General features: G+C 37.6%; 4 protein-coding genes across 8 annotated transcripts; 1 reads left to right on the top strand and 3 right to left on the bottom strand.

The window, feature by feature from the left end:
* Positions 1-71: 71 nt before the first annotated feature.
* On the bottom strand, positions 72-3,161 carry LOC111498894 (protein DETOXIFICATION 34). Its single transcript, XM_023150248.1, has 7 exons — positions 2,734-3,161; positions 1,945-2,570; positions 1,404-1,460; positions 1,085-1,323; positions 890-1,008; positions 394-480; positions 72-140 (listed from the first exon to the last, which is right to left on the bottom strand). Exons 1-7 carry the CDS (start codon positions 3,043-3,045, stop codon positions 72-74), a joined length of 1,509 nt encoding a protein of 502 aa, XP_023006016.1. The 5' UTR covers positions 3,046-3,161.
* A 721-nt stretch (positions 3,162-3,882) lies between these two features.
* Positions 3,883-7,629, top strand: LOC111499233 (pentatricopeptide repeat-containing protein At2g46050, mitochondrial). 5 transcript variants are annotated; one of them, XR_002720912.1, is made up of 5 exons: positions 4,005-4,132; positions 4,224-5,959; positions 6,668-6,728; positions 6,821-6,913; positions 7,545-7,629. XR_002720912.1 is itself a non-coding variant. In XM_023150770.1 (1 exon), the coding sequence occupies exon 1, from the start codon at positions 4,030-4,032 to the stop codon at positions 5,878-5,880; it is 1,851 nt and encodes a 616-aa protein (XP_023006538.1). In that variant the 5' UTR covers positions 3,883-4,029; the 3' UTR covers positions 5,881-6,015. The 5 variants fall into 5 exon arrangements, 1 of the variants encoding a protein (XP_023006538.1); XR_002720910.1 differs by having other exon boundaries at positions 3,883-5,959; positions 6,807-6,913; XR_002720909.1 differs by having other exon boundaries at positions 3,883-5,959.
* LOC111499215 lies at positions 7,145-13,440 on the bottom strand. The gene is made up of 14 exons (XM_023150740.1): positions 12,987-13,440; positions 12,254-12,312; positions 11,957-12,065; positions 10,977-11,086; positions 10,671-10,739; positions 9,992-10,600; positions 9,333-9,862; positions 9,165-9,229; positions 8,714-8,793; positions 8,529-8,633; positions 8,221-8,360; positions 8,015-8,143; positions 7,663-7,815; positions 7,145-7,586 (listed from the first exon to the last, which is right to left on the bottom strand). The coding sequence occupies exons 1-14, from the start codon at positions 13,168-13,170 to the stop codon at positions 7,421-7,423; spliced, it is 2,508 nt and encodes an 835-aa protein (XP_023006508.1). The 5' UTR covers positions 13,171-13,440; the 3' UTR covers positions 7,145-7,420.
* Positions 13,441-16,745: 3,305 nt separating this feature from the next.
* On the bottom strand, positions 16,746-18,459 carry LOC111499298. The gene is made up of 3 exons (XM_023150857.1): positions 18,112-18,459; positions 17,786-17,853; positions 16,746-17,538 (listed from the first exon to the last, which is right to left on the bottom strand). The coding sequence occupies exons 1-3, from the start codon at positions 18,253-18,255 to the stop codon at positions 16,890-16,892; spliced, it is 861 nt and encodes a 286-aa protein (XP_023006625.1). The 5' UTR covers positions 18,256-18,459; the 3' UTR covers positions 16,746-16,889.
* Between the last annotated feature and the right edge of the window lie 406 nt (positions 18,460-18,865).

An 18,865-nucleotide genomic window follows, 5' to 3' on the forward strand; every position in this document is an offset into this window, starting at 1 on the left:
AAAAAAAAAAAAAAAAAAAAAAAAAAAAAAAAAAAAAAAAAAACATTGAAATTAAATGGCCCTTTCAATCTTTATGTGGGATTAGAGGGCACTGCGTCCTTCCCCATCCACCTCCTCATTCTTTCTGTTGTCTCCTCCACCTGTCAATTAATATATTTTTATCATTAAAATTAAAATTTTATTCTTATGCTAAATAGTATTTTTTAAATTTATCTATAATAAATTCGTAATTTTCGTTAAAAAAAAGTTAAATTTTATATATATATTAAATTTAGAGATCTATTAGACATAAAATTGAAAGTTCAGAAAATTTTATAATATTTTATTTAGATATAATTTTTTTTAATGCTACAAAAAGAACATAATTTGAAAAAAATAGGTAGACAAACTCACCTCCTTGTTCCAATTGGTCTTATAAACAATAAACAGAAGAATTATTGTCTGCAAGAATGTCCCACATATCATACCAATCCATATGCCCTGCAATGTTAAATCAAAAAGAGGTTTTGTTCACGAGTTTATAACACTCGAGATCAAAAAGCAGCAAAAATTCGTATAACAAATAAATTTTATCGACCTAGGTTTACATTATAACACGAACTTATAGTCCACGAGATAAACAAAGTCGTAGATAATTAGGTTATGCATTAGTAGATTCAAAAGGAGGTTCTGTACACGAGTTTAAAACACTCGTTATCAGGAAGCAGCAAAAATTCGTATAACGGCCTACGTTTGAATTCATATATAAATTTTATCGACCTAGGTTTACATTCGTAAATAATTAGGTTATGCAAGCTCGAGCATCAAATATCGAGTCGTCTTGTGAATCTTAAGTTATAAAAGACTATCTGATGAATTGAACCGTTCTAACATGGATCGAAATGCTTACCTCGACGCCTAAACTTGTTTTGTAGCCAAGAAGAAAGCCAAAAGGAAGGCCAACAACGTAATAACAAAACAAGTTAATGTAAGCCACTAAAGCTTGCCAACCTCCTCCAACAGCTACGCCTGCAAAAACATAATCAAAACCCTAATTTAGAACAAATTTTTCTTGCCATTTTTGCTCCAAATTCAATGTTCTTACCTGATATCACTGGTTGAACACTGTTGAGCACCATTGTTATACATAAAAGGAAGGCCAAGTTAGAAACTGCCTCTTGCATCTCCTTGCTATCTGTAAATATGATTGCGAAATAGTCTTTCGTTGCCAAGATAAGCGCTGCGAAACAAAGCCCGATGCAGAGCGACTCGACGACAGTCACGATGACAGAGTACTTTGCTGCCCTCGGATGCCCTAATCCGAGCTCGTTCGATACACGAACACTAAACAAAAGAGAGAAAAAGAATATGAAGGAAGAACTCGGGAAAGGAGAATTTTTTTGTAGGGTTTTTGATGTTCTAACCTTACGGCTGCATTGATCCCTATAAACAACATGCCTTCCCATCCATTTAGATTCATGCTGAAATAAGATTATAAGAACCTGTTCAATTTCGCAAGCGGGGACGGGGACGAAAATGTCTTTTCTGCCTCCTATTTCAATTTTTATCTCTCATTCTCATTTATAAGGACATGTTCATCAATATTGAAAAATATAAGTATTTCATGAGCGGGACGGGCGGGGACAGGGACAAAAATGTCTTTTATGTTTCCATTCCTGTTTACTATTTCAATTTTTATCTCTGCAAAATTTTTATTTATTTTTATAAGGATTGAGGTGGGCTGTCTATAGGGAATACACAAGTATTGGAATTTTCCGTCTCTGACCCTGTTTAGCTAATTATGGAGAAATTACTCTTCAGAAATTACCTACTACGTTTGTGTAGGTCTTTAGAAAGCCCTGACTTCAGGAGTTAAATGAATATCTCTACTGTTAATATTTTAAAGTTTAAGGACCAAAATAGTAATTTTACCGGTCTAAGAGGGTGTAAAAGGGTGTAAATTACCAAATTGAGAGCGAACCAACAGCAATAATGGGATCATCAAGGTGGCCAGTAAGGACAATAATGGTCATAAAATACCAAATCTCCAAGCAAAGCATAATCGCCGAAGCAAGTGAAAGCTTCATAAAGTCCCATAAGTCCCTGAAAGCCAGCCATGAGAAGCCCTTCCAGCATTCACTACACCACCCAAGAATATAAACCACCTGAGCAATGGAGATTCCCCATGCCGACACGTCGTACGCCACCGCAGCTCCGGCGATACCCCAATCGAACACTTTGATGAACAAAACCAAAAGTCCGACGTGGGCTAACAGCGCCCCGAACCCAATCCACGCCAATATCCCAACTCGACTCTGAGCTTGTAGAAATTTCTGCGTCGGAAAGTTGATGGCCAAAGAGAACATTTGTGGGATTATTTGGATCGAGAATTTCCCCGCCATGTTCGCGATTTTAGGCTCTTGGCCGAGGAGCTCGAGGATTGGAGTAGCGTAAATGTAGAGTGGAAGTAGAATGACGCATGTGCCTAAAAGAATTATCCATGAACGTTGCATGTAGACTCCTAACATGTTCAATTGACCCGCGCCGTATGCCTGCCCACATAGCGTCTCGAGGGCGCTCCCCATCCCGAGCTATACGGGAAAAAAAGAAACAATTGTCAATAGTCCAACTCCGTGGTCTCAGTAGTTTAAAATTTGTAACGATTTCATTCCTATCCTAGAAATTCTTACCTAGTTCAAATATGAATAAAAAAATTTCGTTCTCGTGCTCAAAAACAAGAAAAGAGGTACTAACCAAGAACCCGAATGAGAAATTAGAAATGACGTTCAAGGAAATGGCAGTGGCAGAGAGCTCCAAATCGCCAATATGGCCAACAAAGATGCTGGTGAATGAGTTCATTCCATAATTACACAAAATATTAAAGGCAATAGGGCCAGCAATTCTCCAAAGCTTTCTCGACTCAATCCAACAAACATATCTTGCATCGTCGTATGACCCCACCAGTCGATAATCCTCACTCGATTCAATCAGCACCGTCGGCGCATGGTGGAGCACGACGCTGTCCATGGCATCGATGCCATCGAATCTTGCCATGCCGCTCGCCATTGCTTCTTTTGAAGCTTCATTTTCTTGTTTGGTCCCTATGTTTACTCGTGGGGTTCGGTTTTCTTTTCTTTTCTCTTCGTGTCTTCGTTTCTTCTTGAAATGTCAAACGTTGTCGTTGTCGTAATGTTTTCTTTTCTCTTCGTTTTCTTTTTTGTGGGTGATTGCTTTATATTTGTTCTCTATGATTTAGGACGACCATTGAGAGAGAAGGTTGTTTGGTACAATCTAGAGGTACCATTCTATCCCTAAAAACAAGCAAACAAACTTCGGTTTAAACCCTACTTTAATCTCGTCTTCATTTTCATCTTAAAACTAAAATATACAACTTGCTCGTTCATACCTAACTTAGCACATAAGAACTTACTAGGCCAAAAATTGCTCGTTATTACACAAATCAATTTAAAAACAACTATATTCCACCCATTTTAGGGTTACGTTTATTTTCATGTTTTTACTAAAAGGGTTAAACACATTTTTCAACCTTTGAACAGTCAATTTTTTTGTCGGGTTATTATCAACTTCATTAATACTATCCGTACGCATTATTTAATAACGTTGAATAAGTGGTAACAACAATTTTAATATTTTATATAGTTGAAATAATTTTTAAAATAAGCTATCTATTTATCTTTGTTTTTTTAATTAAAAAAAAAAACTCTTAAAATATATTTTAGCATAATTTCAAATTTTAAAAAATATTAAATTAAAGTTTTTCAAATTTTAGTAATATTTGGTATAATTTAACCCAAAAAATATTTGTTTGGGCCCCACAATATTTGTAGTAATTAATTTAAAACTTATTTTTTGCCATTAATCCGCACCGTACATTAACGATTAACAAAAAAAAATAAAAAATTCTGCAGGCCCAGCAATGTTCTTCGGTTGATGTCACCGTCCATTTCGAACCGCCATTCTTCCTCCGGCTGCCGTTTCTACGCCACCGTTAACATCGGCTGATTTGGCCGTCTCAGATCATTTTCATTGATGTTGATTTGGCCATCGACCCACTTTGGGTGTTCTCGTCTGGTCCATTCCTTTTCTTTCAACGTCCTGAAAGCCGCTGCTGATGTGAATTCCATTCCTCGAGGTACCCAATTGCATAGCCTCGTCATAAAGTTGGGATTGGCTAATGAACTGTCTGTACAGAATAAACTATTGAAGATTTATGTTAAATGCAGGGATCTGGGTCGTGCATGGAACTTGTTTGATGAAATGCGTAGGAGAAATGTTGTGTCGTGGAACACGGTGATTTGTGGGGTTGTTGATTGCGGGTATGGAGGTGAGTTTAAGATGAGGGAGCGTTCGAATCTCTCTTGTTTTAAGAATATGTTGATGGAGATGGTAGACCCAGATGGTGTCACGTTTAATGGATTGTTTCGTTCTTGTGATGTGATGAATGATGTTGGAAGTGGCAAGCAATTGCATGGTTTTGTGATCAAATTTGGGTTTGATTTGGATTGTTTTGTGGGGAGTGCAGTGGTTGATTTTTATGCGAAATGTGGGTTATATGAAGATGCGAGATTGGCTTTTAGCAGCGTTCTGTATAAGGATCTGGTTTTGTGGAATGTGATGTTGTACTGTTATGTGTTTAATTGTTTGGCCGAAGAAGCGATTGAAATCTTTTTCTTGATGCAGTTGGAAGGCTTTACAGGTGACGATTTTACATTCAGCAGCCTGCTAAGTTCGTGCAAGTATAAAGGATCAGGGGAATTGGGTATGCAGCTCCATGTTCATCTTATAAAACACTCATTTGATTTAGATATTCTAGTAGCAAGTTCACTTGTCAATATGTATGCCAAAAACAATCATTTATATGATGCTCGCAAAGTGTTTGATGAAATGCCAATTCGAAATTCTGTGTCTTGGACCACTATGATTGTTGGGTATGGGCAGCAAGAACATGGGAAAGAGGCGGTGAAACTTTTGAGGAGAATGCTTGAGGAAGATTATTACCCTGATGAATTAACTTTTGCTAGTGTGCTAAGTTCATGTGGCTTTACTTCTGGGGCTTCTGAGCTGATCCAGGTTCATTCTTGCTTGATAAAACTTGGTTTTGAAGCATTTTTGTCTGTTAATAATGGTTTGATAAATGCGTATTCGAAGTGTGGTGCCATTTCCTCAGCTTTACGATGCTTTAGATTAATTGCAGAACCAGATTTGGTTTCCCGGACATCAATTATATGTGGACTTGCATTTTGTGGGGTTGAGAAAGATGCTGTTGAGTTATTTGATAAGATGTTATCTCAGGGCATTAGACCAGACAAAATTGCATTTCTTGGTGTTCTTTCTGCCTGTAGTCATGGGGGATATGCAAACATGGGGCTTCACTACTTCAACTTAATGACTAATGAGTACCAAATTGTTCCTGATTCAGAGCATTTAACTTGCTTGATCGACCTTCTCGGTCGAGCGGGTAGTCTAGACGAGGCTTTTAAGCTTTTGAAATCAGTGTCGGAGAAAGCGGGACCAGATGCTTTCAGGTCGTTTATTCGAGCATGTAGAACTCATGGGCATTTGAGATTAGCAAAATGGGCAATGGAGTTTGCATCAGATCCATATAAACCAGTGAATTGTTCTCTAATGTCGAATATATATGCTTCTGAAGGAAGATGGTCAGATGTGGCGAGAATGCGCAAACTGATGAAGGATAGTTGTGAACCAAAAGTCCCAGGCTTTAGTTGGATAGAGATTGCTGGTTATAACCATTTGTTTGTATCAAGTGATAGATCCCATCCACAGTCTTCAGATCTCTATGCAATGTTAGGATTATTACTCAACACGATGAAGAAAGATTACAAGTCCATAGCGTCCAACATAGATATTGAGCCCGAATGAATGCCAAATCTTGGATGGACATGAACCATAATCCATTTTGAGGGTCGGCCCTTGACGTCAATACCTGTTCATCTCATCTGTAAGTCTAAATGGATTTTGTATACAATCTTTTAAGTATTGAAACAAAATATTTCATGTTGAGAATTGTTAGGAGAGGAGTTCCACATCGGCTAATTAAGGGGTTGATCATGAGTTTATAAGGAATACATCTCCATTGAAATGAGGATTTTGGGGAAACCAAAAGTAAAGTTATGAGAACTTATGCTCAAAGTGGACAGTATCATACCATTGTAGAGAGTCGTGATTCCTAACATTGTATTAGAGTCATACCCTTGACTTAGGTGTCGAACGAATGGTGTACTTTGTTCAAGGGTTCCAAAAGAGTCGAGCCTTGATTAAAGAGAGGTTGTTCGAGGACTCAATAGGCCTCGGGGAGGCTCTACGATGTACTTTGTTCGAGGACTCAATAGGCCTCGGGGAGGCTCTACGATGTACTTTGTTCGAGGGGAGGATTGTTGAGAAATATTGGGAGAGTCCCACATTGGCTGATTAAGGGATTGATCATGAGTTTATAAGCAAGGAATACCTCTCCATTGGTACGAGGCTTTTTAGGGAAATTAAAAGTAAAATCATAAGAGCTTAGGTTCAAAATGGACAATATCATACCATAGTGGAAAGTTGTGATACCTAACATTTTATAGTTGGAATCACCGCCATAAAAAAACAACAACGAACCAAACTCCTTTCTTGTTATTGTGAATGATTCAGTCTTCTAAAATGGCTGCAGTTCATGCTTGAGTGAGCAAAGGAAGCAGGAGTCCATGTTGTTAGACCAGCTGAATATGGTGGTAAGCTATAGTTCAAATATCCATTCATGTTGAAGTTATTTTGTTGATCTTGACTTTAAAATATCCCTTTAACTAAAGCTTCACGATTGTAGGCTCAACAACAGATGCAGAGATGAGGAATGAGAAGCATACAAAAAATACTCAGGCCATGGCAATACTTCAACTCGCTACAAGGATGTAAACCGGTACGTTTTAGTTAGTCACAAAACCAATATTTCAGTGAAAGAAACCAACACTAAAACCAAAATTTCAAAAGCTGAGCCAACCTTACTGACTGAAACGAACTAAAATCTAATCGAAGCAAACCAAACGACCCAACCGATCATTTCGAGTTTATTGGTTTTTCCCCCAACAGGAGCTACCTCAAACAGGATAGACATCAGTTATCCAAATTTGGTGACCAAAGCTCTGGTATAAAATTTGTTTAATAAGGATCATAATAGATATACTAGGCATGAACTCAAGCCTGTTATTTTTGGTTCCAATGTACTTCTCACTGAACCCAAAACAAGTGATCATTCTATCTAATCTAAGTTATGCATATTCACAATTCATGTCCTCCCAAAAGAAGAAAGAATATCACAGAAGAAAACCCAAACCTGTGGACAATAATTTACAGTAAATAATTGATAAGCTATGTTTGTTTGGTAAGTCTCAAATCGGCTGAAACTCGCAAAATTGCCTCTTTCTTTCTATACACTTCTAGGCAACGAATTCTGCCTAGCCAATTCATAATTTATGTTAGAACCTCTTTCGTTTTCACCATTCGGAACAATCGAATTGTCACGGTCTAAAACTCTTGCTTCTTTTGAACAGAGGAAGAGGAATGACGACATGTAGATAGTCAAGTGCCAAACGCTGTCAACAATCGAAGAATCGAAACTTAGAGAGACAAAGAGAGAGGGAAAGATAGAGAAGGGCTGTTTTGTGGTACCTATGCCAAATCCAGTAGGTTTCAGAAGTTTCCAAATTCCAGCTTATGGCAGCCATAGCCAATGCTGTGAAACCTGCAATCATAAATCCCCATCGATATCTTCTGTATAGAGTCTTCAAAAGCTTGTGCCCCCATGCTTTGATAGATTCCCATCTGCACCTAAATGAATAAGTTTCTGAAGACCAAAAGGGTGGCACCCTGATTTTCAGAGGCCACCTTTTCATATTTCAAATCGCTTCTAAAGGCCGATTTACGTGCTTTAAGAACATAGTTGAAAATAATGCCACAATTATTCTTTTAGTTTTCTAAGACTTAACTTGGATTTTGAAAACATTTATGAGAAGATTCTCACCTGTGAAGCACATTCAAAGAAATTCGCATAGGTAGGGAGAACGACCTATACTTCGTCGATAACTCAATCAGCCATCCAACAAGAAGACCCAGTGTACCAATTGCTAGCACAATAGCAATATTGGAAGTCCTGCAGATGTTCAAAATTCGGTCACCATAACGGATTACTCTTTTCATCTAAAAGGCTATATGTGGCATTTTAGTTACCGTGTCGCCTTGGTTATAGCCATGAGAGCAGTTAGGATTGCAACAACGGTATGTATCGCCCTTTTATAAACTTCTTCGATTGTGGCTAGGTACACGAAAGTGCTAACGACAGCCATGAAAGACATCCAGAAGTCCATAAACTGAAAGTTATCAGGTCATCAGTCTAAATACGACGGGGAGACAGTTTTACCAATTCATTAGATTGGTTTCGAGGTCTTTTGTGAAAAATGCAGGGCGAACTCGTGGTGTAAAATGTTATGATATGCTTAATAGGCAAAGACTGATAAGCAATAAGGAAAAACTTGTACCTGTAATACATTGAATGACAATGGACACCAAGTTCCTACATCACAAGCATGATATAAAGCACTTGAAATCCCACTTGAGGTAAACAGCACCCACTCTGCTAGAGCCTGCAAGAACAATCTTTATGGGTTGGAAAAAGAATTACTTTCTGGAATTCGAGGAACAAGAAAATTGTCATCAGATTTGCCTTTTGTCGAAGAGCCCAAAAGGCAGGAAAGATGGCAGCAGCATTCGACGCGATGAGAGCAATTGATTGTTGCACATGCCCTACATGAATTTCGAGATAATGAAACAGAGTATGAGACCTGAGAATTTGTATAACAGTCCAAGTCCACCGCTAACAGATATTGTCCGCTTTTCCTTCCAACTTCCCCCCCAAAATTTTAAAACTTGTGCGCTAGGGAGAGGTTTTCACACCCTTATAATACTTCGTTCCCCTCTACAACCGATGTGGGATCTCACAATCCACCCCTCTTGGGGCCAGCGTTCTTACTAGCACACCGCCTGGTGTCTGGCTCTGATACCATTTGTAACAGCCCAAACTCACTGCTAGCTGATATTGTCCTCTTTGGGCTTTCCCTTCCGGGGCTACCCTCAAGGTTTTAAAACACGTCTTGGAAGCTTAAAGTAATTTTTACCTTTATGGTCTACTATCTCAACGCTGCAATCAAACCCTCCATGATTTCTGTCACAGGAACAAAAGCTGGAAGAAAACAATAACGATACTCAGTTTACCGAGCTAGTGAATCGGAGAGTTAAAATATCAAAGCACGAAAGTATGCAATGCAAGGGTCAATAAAGCACACCTAAACGTTGTGGCTCCACTAGCATCAAAAGCATATTCACATCTTCCATGGGACGAGCATTTGTTCGGGCATCGCTCAAGCGTGACCGACATAATAGTCCGATCTTCGGACAAACTTCTGTTGACTGGATGCCTTAATCCGAAAACCCAAGTTCCTTCACTGGCATATAAAATATAGAAATCTATCTTTACAGCACTTGAATTGTAGAGGGAAAGGAATGTTGAGCCACCACTGTTGCTGGTTTGGTTTTTATAGCAGTAATCCCAGTTATCAAGAGACGGTAATCCACCAAATCTAGCATAGACTTCATACTCCATTGTCTCAGTAGCTGATAATTGAAAGTGAATATTTGCTCCAGCCGAGCCACGAGGAACGTCTAAAGTAAAATACGTCCAAGCATACTTCTCTTGTCCATGATTTGACGTGTTGCTTAGAAGGGGTTCGACAGAAAAGTTCGGCCCTTCGAAGTACTGTTCTTTGATCGGCATAAAATATGATTCGAAAGGAGATGAACCTCTTCCAACGATTGCCTGCAGAAACGCAAATGCATTTAGAACCCATATTCTACAGCTTGTGTATTCATACTATTGCCGTTTATTTGGACAGGTACAAGATCGAGCTTAGATCAAACCTAAGGGGCATTGCAGAACGTATCTTACCTGGAGGACGTATCTGTTCCATGTACAATTAGGTCCAGTCTTTCCATAGGGACACTGCAGCACATATGATTCCATGGAATAACAAACACTCACATCGTTGGCGGTTCGAAGTTCTTTCAAAAGATCAAGAGGAGCTATGGAGATATACCATCGGCCGACTTTTGGAGAACGGATAACCAAAGGGCCAGTTGTTAAGTTACTCGAATAATCATGCAGGACAACTGAAGGAATTGCACCAAGACGAGCGAAACCCATCAAACTAACACCACTGACATTACTAGAGCTATCTGACTTTGCTAAGTTGAGACTCACATTTGTTGCTGAAATGGTCAGCTCTTCTGCCACACCCTCCATATCCAAGTGGTACGTTTTCAGTTCACCGTCTCGAAGACAAAATGTTTTAAATGTACTCCCGCACACAAGCAAACTTTCGACTGTTCTGTTATAGGACATAGCTTCTAAAACATTTTCAGCTATGTTACGACCATCGGATAAAGAACATGAGAGCGGATCGACTGTTTGATTGCAATATCGCCCGAACATTGTGGAGGATGAACATCCTTCCACTGTAACGTTGGCACTGAAAGAATACGAAGGCCCTCGGACTATCTGCAATGCAAGGAGATAAGTACATGTACCATTTTGCAATTGGCAAGCATGCATATGCACATATACGTACCATTTTCGATTGTGTTCTTGAAGACCCGACGCCATTGAAAAGACCAAAATACCAGACTCCTGGAGATATCTGAACAACTAAATAAACGATATCAATGTCACCCGCCAACAATAAAAAAAGAACTAAGAAGAGCAATGGCTCATATCAGGGAGTTTCAAAATAGATATTAGAAGAAAGATCTTGTAAAAGAAGCCAAAACAAAACATGAGGATATAACATGGTATTTGAATTATACTCTCGAGCTTTTCGTTTCCATAAGAAGTACTCTAAATCTTTAATCGAAAAAGAAAATGATTCTCGATGTACCTGCTCATTTGTCAACTTTACTTCGATATATCGCTGCATGGGATAGCATTGTTCCAGATTTTGATGGCCTTGGATTCCCTCAATTGAAATGTTCGTCAAAGGAGCTAACCCTGTTGCAGGAGAGAACTTCTAACCGTCACTTAAATAAAGTCATTTAAAACACTGTCTAGATATCAGAGAAGTGAAACGTATCATTCCAACATTGTTCTCTTTGGGTTTTTCCTCAAGATTTATAAAACGCGTTTGCAGGGAGAGGTTTCCACACCCTTATAAAGAATGTTTCGTTCTCCTTCCCAACCGATGCGGGTTCTCACAATCCACCCCCTTCGGGGGCCACCGTTCTTGTTGGCACATCACCTTGTGTCCATCTCCTTCAGGGCTTAGCCTCCTCGTTCGCCCATCGCTCGGTGTCTGGCTCTAATACCATTTATAATAGCTCAAGCCCACCACTGCAGATATTGTCCTCTTTGGGTTTTCCCTCTCAAGCTTCTCCTCATAGTTTTTTAAAACGCGTCTACTAGGGAGAGGTTTTCACACTCTTATAAAGAATGTTTTGTTCTCCTCCCTAACTTACGTAGGATTTCACAATCCACCCCCCTTCAGGGCCCAGCGTCCTCACTGGCACTCGTTCTCTTCTCCAATTGATGTGGGACCTCCCAAATTCATCCCTTTGGGGTGCAACATCCTTGCTGACACATCACCTCGTGCCCATCCCCCTTCGGAGCTCAGCCTCCTTGTTAGCACATCGCCCCGTGTTTGGTTCTGATACCATTTGTAACCGTCCAAGCACACTGCTAGCAGATATTGTCCTCTTTGGACTTTCCCTTTCGATTTTTCCCTCAAGGTTTTTAAAACGCGTATGTTATGGAAAGGTTTCCACACCCTTATAAGGAATGTTTTGTTCTCCTCCCTAACCAATGTGAGATCTCACACAGACAAACTAGAACAACTATATGAAGCCTGTAGCTAACTCAAACAACCTGAATCTATTATGGAAGTGTTCGAAGCTTCCGGCAACGGAGGACTGCCTTCTCTGAAGCAAATAATAGGCAAAGCACGCTTCGGAATCTTTCTTGCCTTTGTAATGTCCTGAAAACAATGCACATGGTAATAACCACGGAAACCGAGAGACTAACAGAGATTGCAATTGTAATGACTATAACATTTTCAGAGGAAATGTAGCATAAAAAATCAACACAAGCCACTTGAAGTCACAGGAGAACCATCAGATATCAAAGTTTAAGTAGTTCTAGTTTCAAACTTGGTTGAGTACTTACAAGATTTACATCTGAGTTCAATGAAATTGATAATGATGAGAACCATGGCGGCAACTCAACTGGAACAAGGAACAAAAACAACAAAATTACAACCTTAAAAAACACTTATGAGTAGAAATTTTGCAAACTTATCCCAAACAACAGACTAAATTCCTTAAACTCCTCGATGCTTAAGATCTAAAAGTAAAACACATGAATAAATGAAACCTTTCCACAAACAAAACCCTAATTCCAAGACAGAAAACCCCAATTAAATATGGCTTGAAAATCCATTCCTGAGTCCTTTTGATCATTGTATCCAAATTTGAAACTCTATCATTATATACTGTGAAGATTGATAATTAAAAATCGCATAATTTTCAGACAGAAATTAGCTCAAATTCAGAATTACATTAAACTCAACAGCGATTTATGCATCAAACAGAACCTGTTCATAACAAATTCAACAGAACTCCAAAGAAAATCATGAGCCTAATGAAATTATAACTCAATTCAAAATTCTAATATCGACCCACGAACAATAGTCTATTCAGTGATCAAATCACAGCTTAAATACACAAAAGTAAAGATAAAATCAGGGGAAACTACTTGACTAGCATATAACAAGTAAACAAAGAACTACAAGTTCTACAAATCGCTGAAGTTCTTGAATTAATAACGCAATCGATCAATTAACAAACAGTAGAGAATCGCATCAAAATCCAGAATAGGTTTCAAAAATCAAAACACGCACCTCTAAAATATCGTAGTTGAAATGGCTGCAACTGGGAATCAGGGTACGTAAGGCTAGAAACTGTGAACGTATTGTGAGGAACAAAATCGTCTAAGGAATGACAGTGGCAGAAGAAACTCGAGAAGAACACGAAAAGACATAGAATCGGACTATGAAGAGTGTAAAGAATCGAATTCGAAGCCATCTTCAAGATGGATTGTACCCTTTTTTTAATTAAACTTTCCCTTTGAATAGTTGTGCTCCTACAGGATCATACGATTATGGGGGAAAAGGGGAAGCAGGAATCTAAGCGATGAAGTAAAAGAAATTTTGGGTTATTCGCGCATCGTAGAACGCTGAAGGATGAAGCGGGGCGCGGGCGCTCCTTTTGGTTGCTTTTTGGGCAATTTCTCTCATCAATGGAGGCTTTGATTTTGGACTGAGAGAGCTCTGGTTTTTGCTTTTTCTTAATTTTTTTTTTGGGCGTTTTAGACTTGTGAGCTCGAAAATTGACTGGGATCACGACCAATGTCTTTGATGTCCACGCGCTCGTGATGTTCACGCGTTGTGTGTCTTCAAATTTTGGTTTGAATCTTTATATTACAATCATTTTATTTTAACAATTTTATAAAAATTTAAAACGAATTTCATAATCTTAATATAAAATTTTAAAATAATTTCAATTAAATTAATAAATTTTTAATACCGAGATTAATGGGAGTGAGTCCCACGTTCTTTAATTTAGTGAACCCCTAAATTTAGCTGTGTGAATAGAATCCTTAAATATCAAACAAAGAATTATGAGCCTTGAACGTGTAGTCAAAGGTGACTAAAGTGTCAAACAAAGGGTATACTTTGTTCGAGGGCATCAGATCATGCCTTAAACTTAGCCAAGGAATCGAGCATCGATTAAGGAGAGACTATTTGAGAGCTCCATAAGCTTCAAGGGAGGCTTGAGGCTAATGGTATACTGCCGTTATTTATACTACCTCACACGCTCAACCGATTTTATAATGTTTTGAAGTAAGTTTGAGATTTCAAAAAAAGCAATATCCGAGTTGGATCGAGAAGCTTAGACAATGGCGTAGGGTAAGTTTAATTGAACCATTATGAATGTATATTATTATTTTTCTCTAATATTTTCCTATTTTATTTGTAAATTTGTTGTATTGCATGAAATTAATTCTCATAAATTCCTTCTAATAATAATTATTGCCTTTTTTAAGGTTAGCAATTAAGCTTTGTTGATATTTTGCAAAAAGGACAATAATTTATTCAATTGGGCAGATAAAATAAATGTTATTAAATTTTATTCACTCCATTTTTTTTTAATTAAATTCAATTTGCTCGGCTTATAATTTCATAAACCTTAAATCCTAAATCTTATAATTGTGATGTGTTTGATTAATTGACACATAAAAAGGTTCGAGATTCATAAATCACAAACAAGAGACATTTGTTGAATGATAAGTATTGATGAATATAAATTAATGTTTCGTGTCTTTATTGTGGTCATTTGAGTTCGACTTTGTCAAATTGAGTTAGATTGGCCCGAACCCAAATCTAAGCATTTGTATTAATTATATTTAGACATACTTAGACATTAGAGGTATAAATGAAAGGAGAAAAAAATATCATTTCATCATGCAAGAAAGTTCTTCTTGAACCGTTTTGGGTCTGTCCATTTCATCCACTAGTTCGTGTAGAAGAAGTTAGACTCCTGAATTATGAATCTCCTATCCAGATCAACCAACCACTTGTAACATTCTCAATGCTCTGATGGCATAAAGGAAAGCTTAAACTGGGTCACCATTCTAATTGTCGGTTTAGTTTATGCATGGCGAAAAGTTGCATTGGAATGATGTTAGTTTTTGAATATTCAGACAATTAAAAAAAACATTGAGACAGTTATGAATTCCATCGAGTTTCCCTTACTTGATCGAACAACCCAAACTTCAGTTATTTCAACTACATCAAATGATCTTTCAAATTGGTCAAGACTCTCCAGTTTATGGCCGCTTCTCTATGGTACCAGTTGTTGCTTCATTGAATTCGCTTCATTAATAGGTTCACGATTCGACTTTGATCGTTATGGACTAGTGATCCAGTAAGTCAAGTTTTTTATGATTGTGACGAATAACTTAATACTTTTTCCGCCATTTATTTTTAATTTAACAAACCACAACCATTTTTTTAAAAAAAATGTGAGAAAAATAATGAATCATATATTAAAGTAGAGAAGAATATAAACCATTTAAATCTATACAGTAAAAATATATTTTCATAAAAAAAATATTTTTAAAAATTAAAAATATTAATACAACATGTTTGTTTAAAATTTAATTTTTTTTAAGAATATTTTAAAATAAGTACCAATCGTTTTCCTCTAAAAATATTAATGGTAGAATTAAAATTTCTAAAAGTTCAAATTACGATAAAAGTTAGCCTTTTTTAATTATTATTATTATTTGAGATTTAAGTTCAAATTACAATATATGTCCTTTTGGGACACGTGCTCCTAAATTCTCCCTTATATATATATATATATATATATATATATAAATAAATAAATAATTAATTAATTAAAATATTTATATACAATATTAGATCTTACCAAGACTATGATAGCTCTATAAATCATTTATTTAAATGGGCAATTTTTATACCATTTTCTGAAACCATGTATTTGATTAATTAAGCTTCTAGTTGACTTAATGCACATCACCCCAAACAAACTGACGTTAACACTACCTTATTTTCTAAAAAATATCACTAAATAATTACTTCATTTTTTTATAAAAAAAAATCTATTTATTTTCGTGGTCTCCAACGAATCTCCCAGAATTATTGTTGACTCTGGGACTTATGAATTTTGTATCATAGGCGTAATCAAAATTTTAAAAAACTTGTTTAAAATTAAAATGAGATATAATTTAAGTCTAACAAATATATAAATTTAGATAGGAAACTTGTAATCTAACCCGTTACTAATAAACCCAAGAAAAGATATCCTCACGTGGCACAGGAACAAAGGAACAAGGAAGCCTATCTGTCCATGTCTCCAATTTTCAATCTATTAAAAATCTTAACAAATTCAATCTTAATTCATAGAAAAAAATATAATATAATATTCAACCTAATTTTTAAAAATAAAAAATTTAATATTGCAACCTAATATTCAACCCTTAAAAAAAAAATGTATATTTACTAATTTACTTACTAAGTATAGACATACTCTTGTCACTAATCCATTTAACTAATAGTCTATTCCTCGTTAAATAGAGATTCTCATGAGACAGGTATCTATGGGCCTCGATTCTACGAGTTAAATGGACATTCCTAAACCTAAGTAAAGGCCCATTATTAATATTCATATATGAGAAATAAACACCACTTGCCACGTCACCTATTACCACAAGCCCAAAAAAAAAAAAAAGCAACCCAAACTTCACAAAATAAAAATAAAAAACGTATAAACAAAATTACCGAACTACCCATTTAATTGACAAAACACAATGTCTCGGTCTCCCTAAAACACACCCTATTAAATCTCCTGCTGTCCACGTTCATGAGCTAAACTAAACTCACCCACCCCGCCACGCAAAGCCACAACACAGACAGCATCATCGTGCATTACGCAGAGAATAGCAATATTCAAATTCATAATAATAATAATAATAATAATAATATAACAATATATTACATACAAAAAGAAAAAAAGAAAAAAAAAAGAAATTCCTTCAACCCTAACAAACAATTGTTTGGAAAGACCAAGAAAAAAAAAAAAAAAAAAAAAAACCCTCAGCTAAAAGTTTTCCCGGATAATTATTTCCCACCACCAAAACCTAAACCCAAAATCCCAATTCCAAATTCCAAATTCCAAATTCCAAATTCCAAATTCAAATCCAAATCCAGTTTCTTCTTTCACATCAGCGACTTCAACGACCGCGCTTTCACCGGCTTCCTCATCCGCTTCTTCCCGCCGTCGCCGTCCTTCTCCTCCTCCTCATCGTCGTCGTCCTCTTCGACATAATCCAATTCCTCGCCGTCCATTTCCGAAGGTGACGGCGACGGCGACGGCACCGTCGCATTACTCCGAATTCCCGCCCTATTTTCGCTCGATTTCCCACCGTCTTCCCCTCCTCTCTCCCGTCGTTTCTTCCCCCACAGCGGTCCGAATCCAGAATAATAATAAAACTCGTACGGATTCGATCCCGTCGACGCACTAACCGCCTTCTTCGAAGCCTTTGGCTGCCGCATCCGCCGCGAGACGGTACATCCGGCGGCGGATTTCTTTGAAATCGAGGAATTATTGGGAGTAGAATAATAATTATTCTCGCTAGACCTAAGATGTGAACGGCGGTGGTTGTGACGGCGGTCGAAACTAAACGAAGAATAATCTTCCTCCTGAAATTGTTTCAAACTGCTATCGACTAATTTCTCGAATTCATCTCCATTTTCATCCAAATCTTCACAATAATCCCCATCCTTGTCTGCCATTACTTCACTCTCGTTGGTAATTACAATATTATTATTCGATAACTTCGCTGATCCCTCCATCATCGACGCAACGCTGTGATTCGTATATACATATGCAAAAATAAATTCCAAACGCAATTTCGAATCCACAAAAAGGCACGCACAGACAGACGATAACAATCACACTACCAGACCTTTTCGCTTCGAGGAAATTATTTCGGATTATCGTATGAGCATTTACTTGTTCACTCAACCGCGTCTATTTACGCAACGGAAAGAATCATAAATAACGCAAATCAATAACAACAAACAGCAGAGGTCACAGAAACAAATAAACTCACCTCTCGACGGCTCCGATAGAACCGCCTAAACTAGCATTTTCGTAGAAGCTATCTTCGACCTCCTCGAGCTGTGAGAACACGAAACATCGAGAAATAGAGCAGAAGGTGAGTAAGAATCATTAACCTAATCACGAGAAGAACGAGGATAATTTTTAGGGTTTCGGATGAACCCTAAAATGGAAGGGGAAACAAAGAACCCTAAAGAGAGAGGGAAGTGAAAGGAGAAGGAAGAGAAAAACAGATCTACACAAAAGAAACAGATTACAGATTCAAAAGATTAGAGATAAAAGAAATTTCTCCATTTCTTCAACTCAACTAATTAAAACCTGGTGCGCGGCGTGTTGCTCGAGAGGAATCACATCCCATGGCGACTGGTTCAACTGACAAACGTGTGTCTGAAGAATCTGCGGAACGCACTCCACAGCCGAAAACAACAGTGGCGATAACTTCGCGTTCTTCCGGATCCTCATGGCGGAGGAAAAACAAAAAGCAGATTCGAAAAAAACGCCTCCAAAAATCAACAAAACCAAACCCGCCACAAGATTATCTCAATACACAATCCACAACAGAGGATACGACTCCAGCTTTCCGCCTCTTCCCGCCTGAAAATTTTTCTCCCTCGGAGACGAAAATCTCTCCTTCTTTCTCTTTCGCAGATCTCACACAGAACTCGATAGTCAGGGTTTAACTTTCAGTTGCTTTCTCAGCCCTTCATATACATATATTGATCTGTTAATTTCAATTGGACGCTTTTACCCCTACATTTTCCTTTTATTTACAGGGTAATTTGGTTTTCTTGGAGGACAGAGGAAGAAAGCTGCCGCTACTACACGTCACCATATTTGTCCAAACAAAACTTATTATTAAAAAAAAAATAAAAACTTTCGTAATAGAAAGATCAGAATCCTCTGTGATCGATCCCACTGGAGCTTTCTATTCAAATCATCCAACGGCCTGACTTGTCCGTTAAAAGCTTCATCTTACTGGTAATGGTAGGAATGGTTGCAGTGGATCATTGCACGTAGATGACGGTATAAAATGAAGGAAGCGTGTAATACACCGCTTCCGTAACGCGCGTCC

The sequence above is a fragment of the Cucurbita maxima genome, unplaced genomic scaffold, assembly GCF_002738345.1.
Source record: "Cucurbita maxima cultivar Rimu unplaced genomic scaffold, Cmax_1.0 Cma_Scf00026, whole genome shotgun sequence".
Classification (NCBI taxonomy): Eukaryota; Viridiplantae; Streptophyta; class Magnoliopsida; order Cucurbitales; family Cucurbitaceae; genus Cucurbita; species Cucurbita maxima.

What these genes read in the sequence shown, in the direction of transcription:
- LOC111498894 (XM_023150248.1), bottom strand. Translation starts at nt 3,045, where the DNA reads ATGGCGAGCGGCATGGCAAGATTCGATGGCATCGATGCCATGGACAGC. An exon ending in TGTTCAACCAGTGATATCAG is followed by an intron (nt 1,009 to 1,084) that starts GTAAGAACATTG and finishes ATGTTTTTGCAG; the next exon opens with GCGTAGCTGTTGGAGGAGGT. An exon ending in AGACCAATTGGAACAAGGAG is followed by an intron (nt 141 to 393) that starts GTGAGTTTGTCT and finishes ATTAATTGACAG; the next exon opens with GTGGAGGAGACAACAGAAAG.
- LOC111499233 (XM_023150770.1), top strand. Translation starts at nt 4,030, where the DNA reads ATGTTGATTTGGCCATCGACCCACTTTGGGTGTTCTCGTCTGGTCCAT.
- LOC111499215 (XM_023150740.1), bottom strand. Translation starts at nt 13,170, where the DNA reads ATGGCTTCGAATTCGATTCTTTACACTCTTCATAGTCCGATTCTATGT. An exon ending in TCAACTACGATATTTTAGAG is followed by an intron (nt 12,313 to 12,986) that starts GTGCGTGTTTTG and finishes TCCTTGTTCCAG; the next exon opens with TTGAGTTGCCGCCATGGTTC. An exon ending in ACCTACTGGATTTGGCATAG is followed by an intron (nt 7,587 to 7,662) that starts GTACCACAAAAC and finishes GATTGTTGACAG; the next exon opens with CGTTTGGCACTTGACTATCT.
- LOC111499298 (XM_023150857.1), bottom strand. Translation starts at nt 18,255, where the DNA reads ATGAGGATCCGGAAGAACGCGAAGTTATCGCCACTGTTGTTTTCGGCT. An exon ending in AGCAACACGCCGCGCACCAG is followed by an intron (nt 17,854 to 18,111) that starts GTTTTAATTAGT and finishes GTGTTCTCACAG; the next exon opens with CTCGAGGAGGTCGAAGATAG. An exon ending in TCTATCGGAGCCGTCGAGAG is followed by an intron (nt 17,539 to 17,785) that starts GTGAGTTTATTT and finishes TACGAATCACAG; the next exon opens with CGTTGCGTCGATGATGGAGG.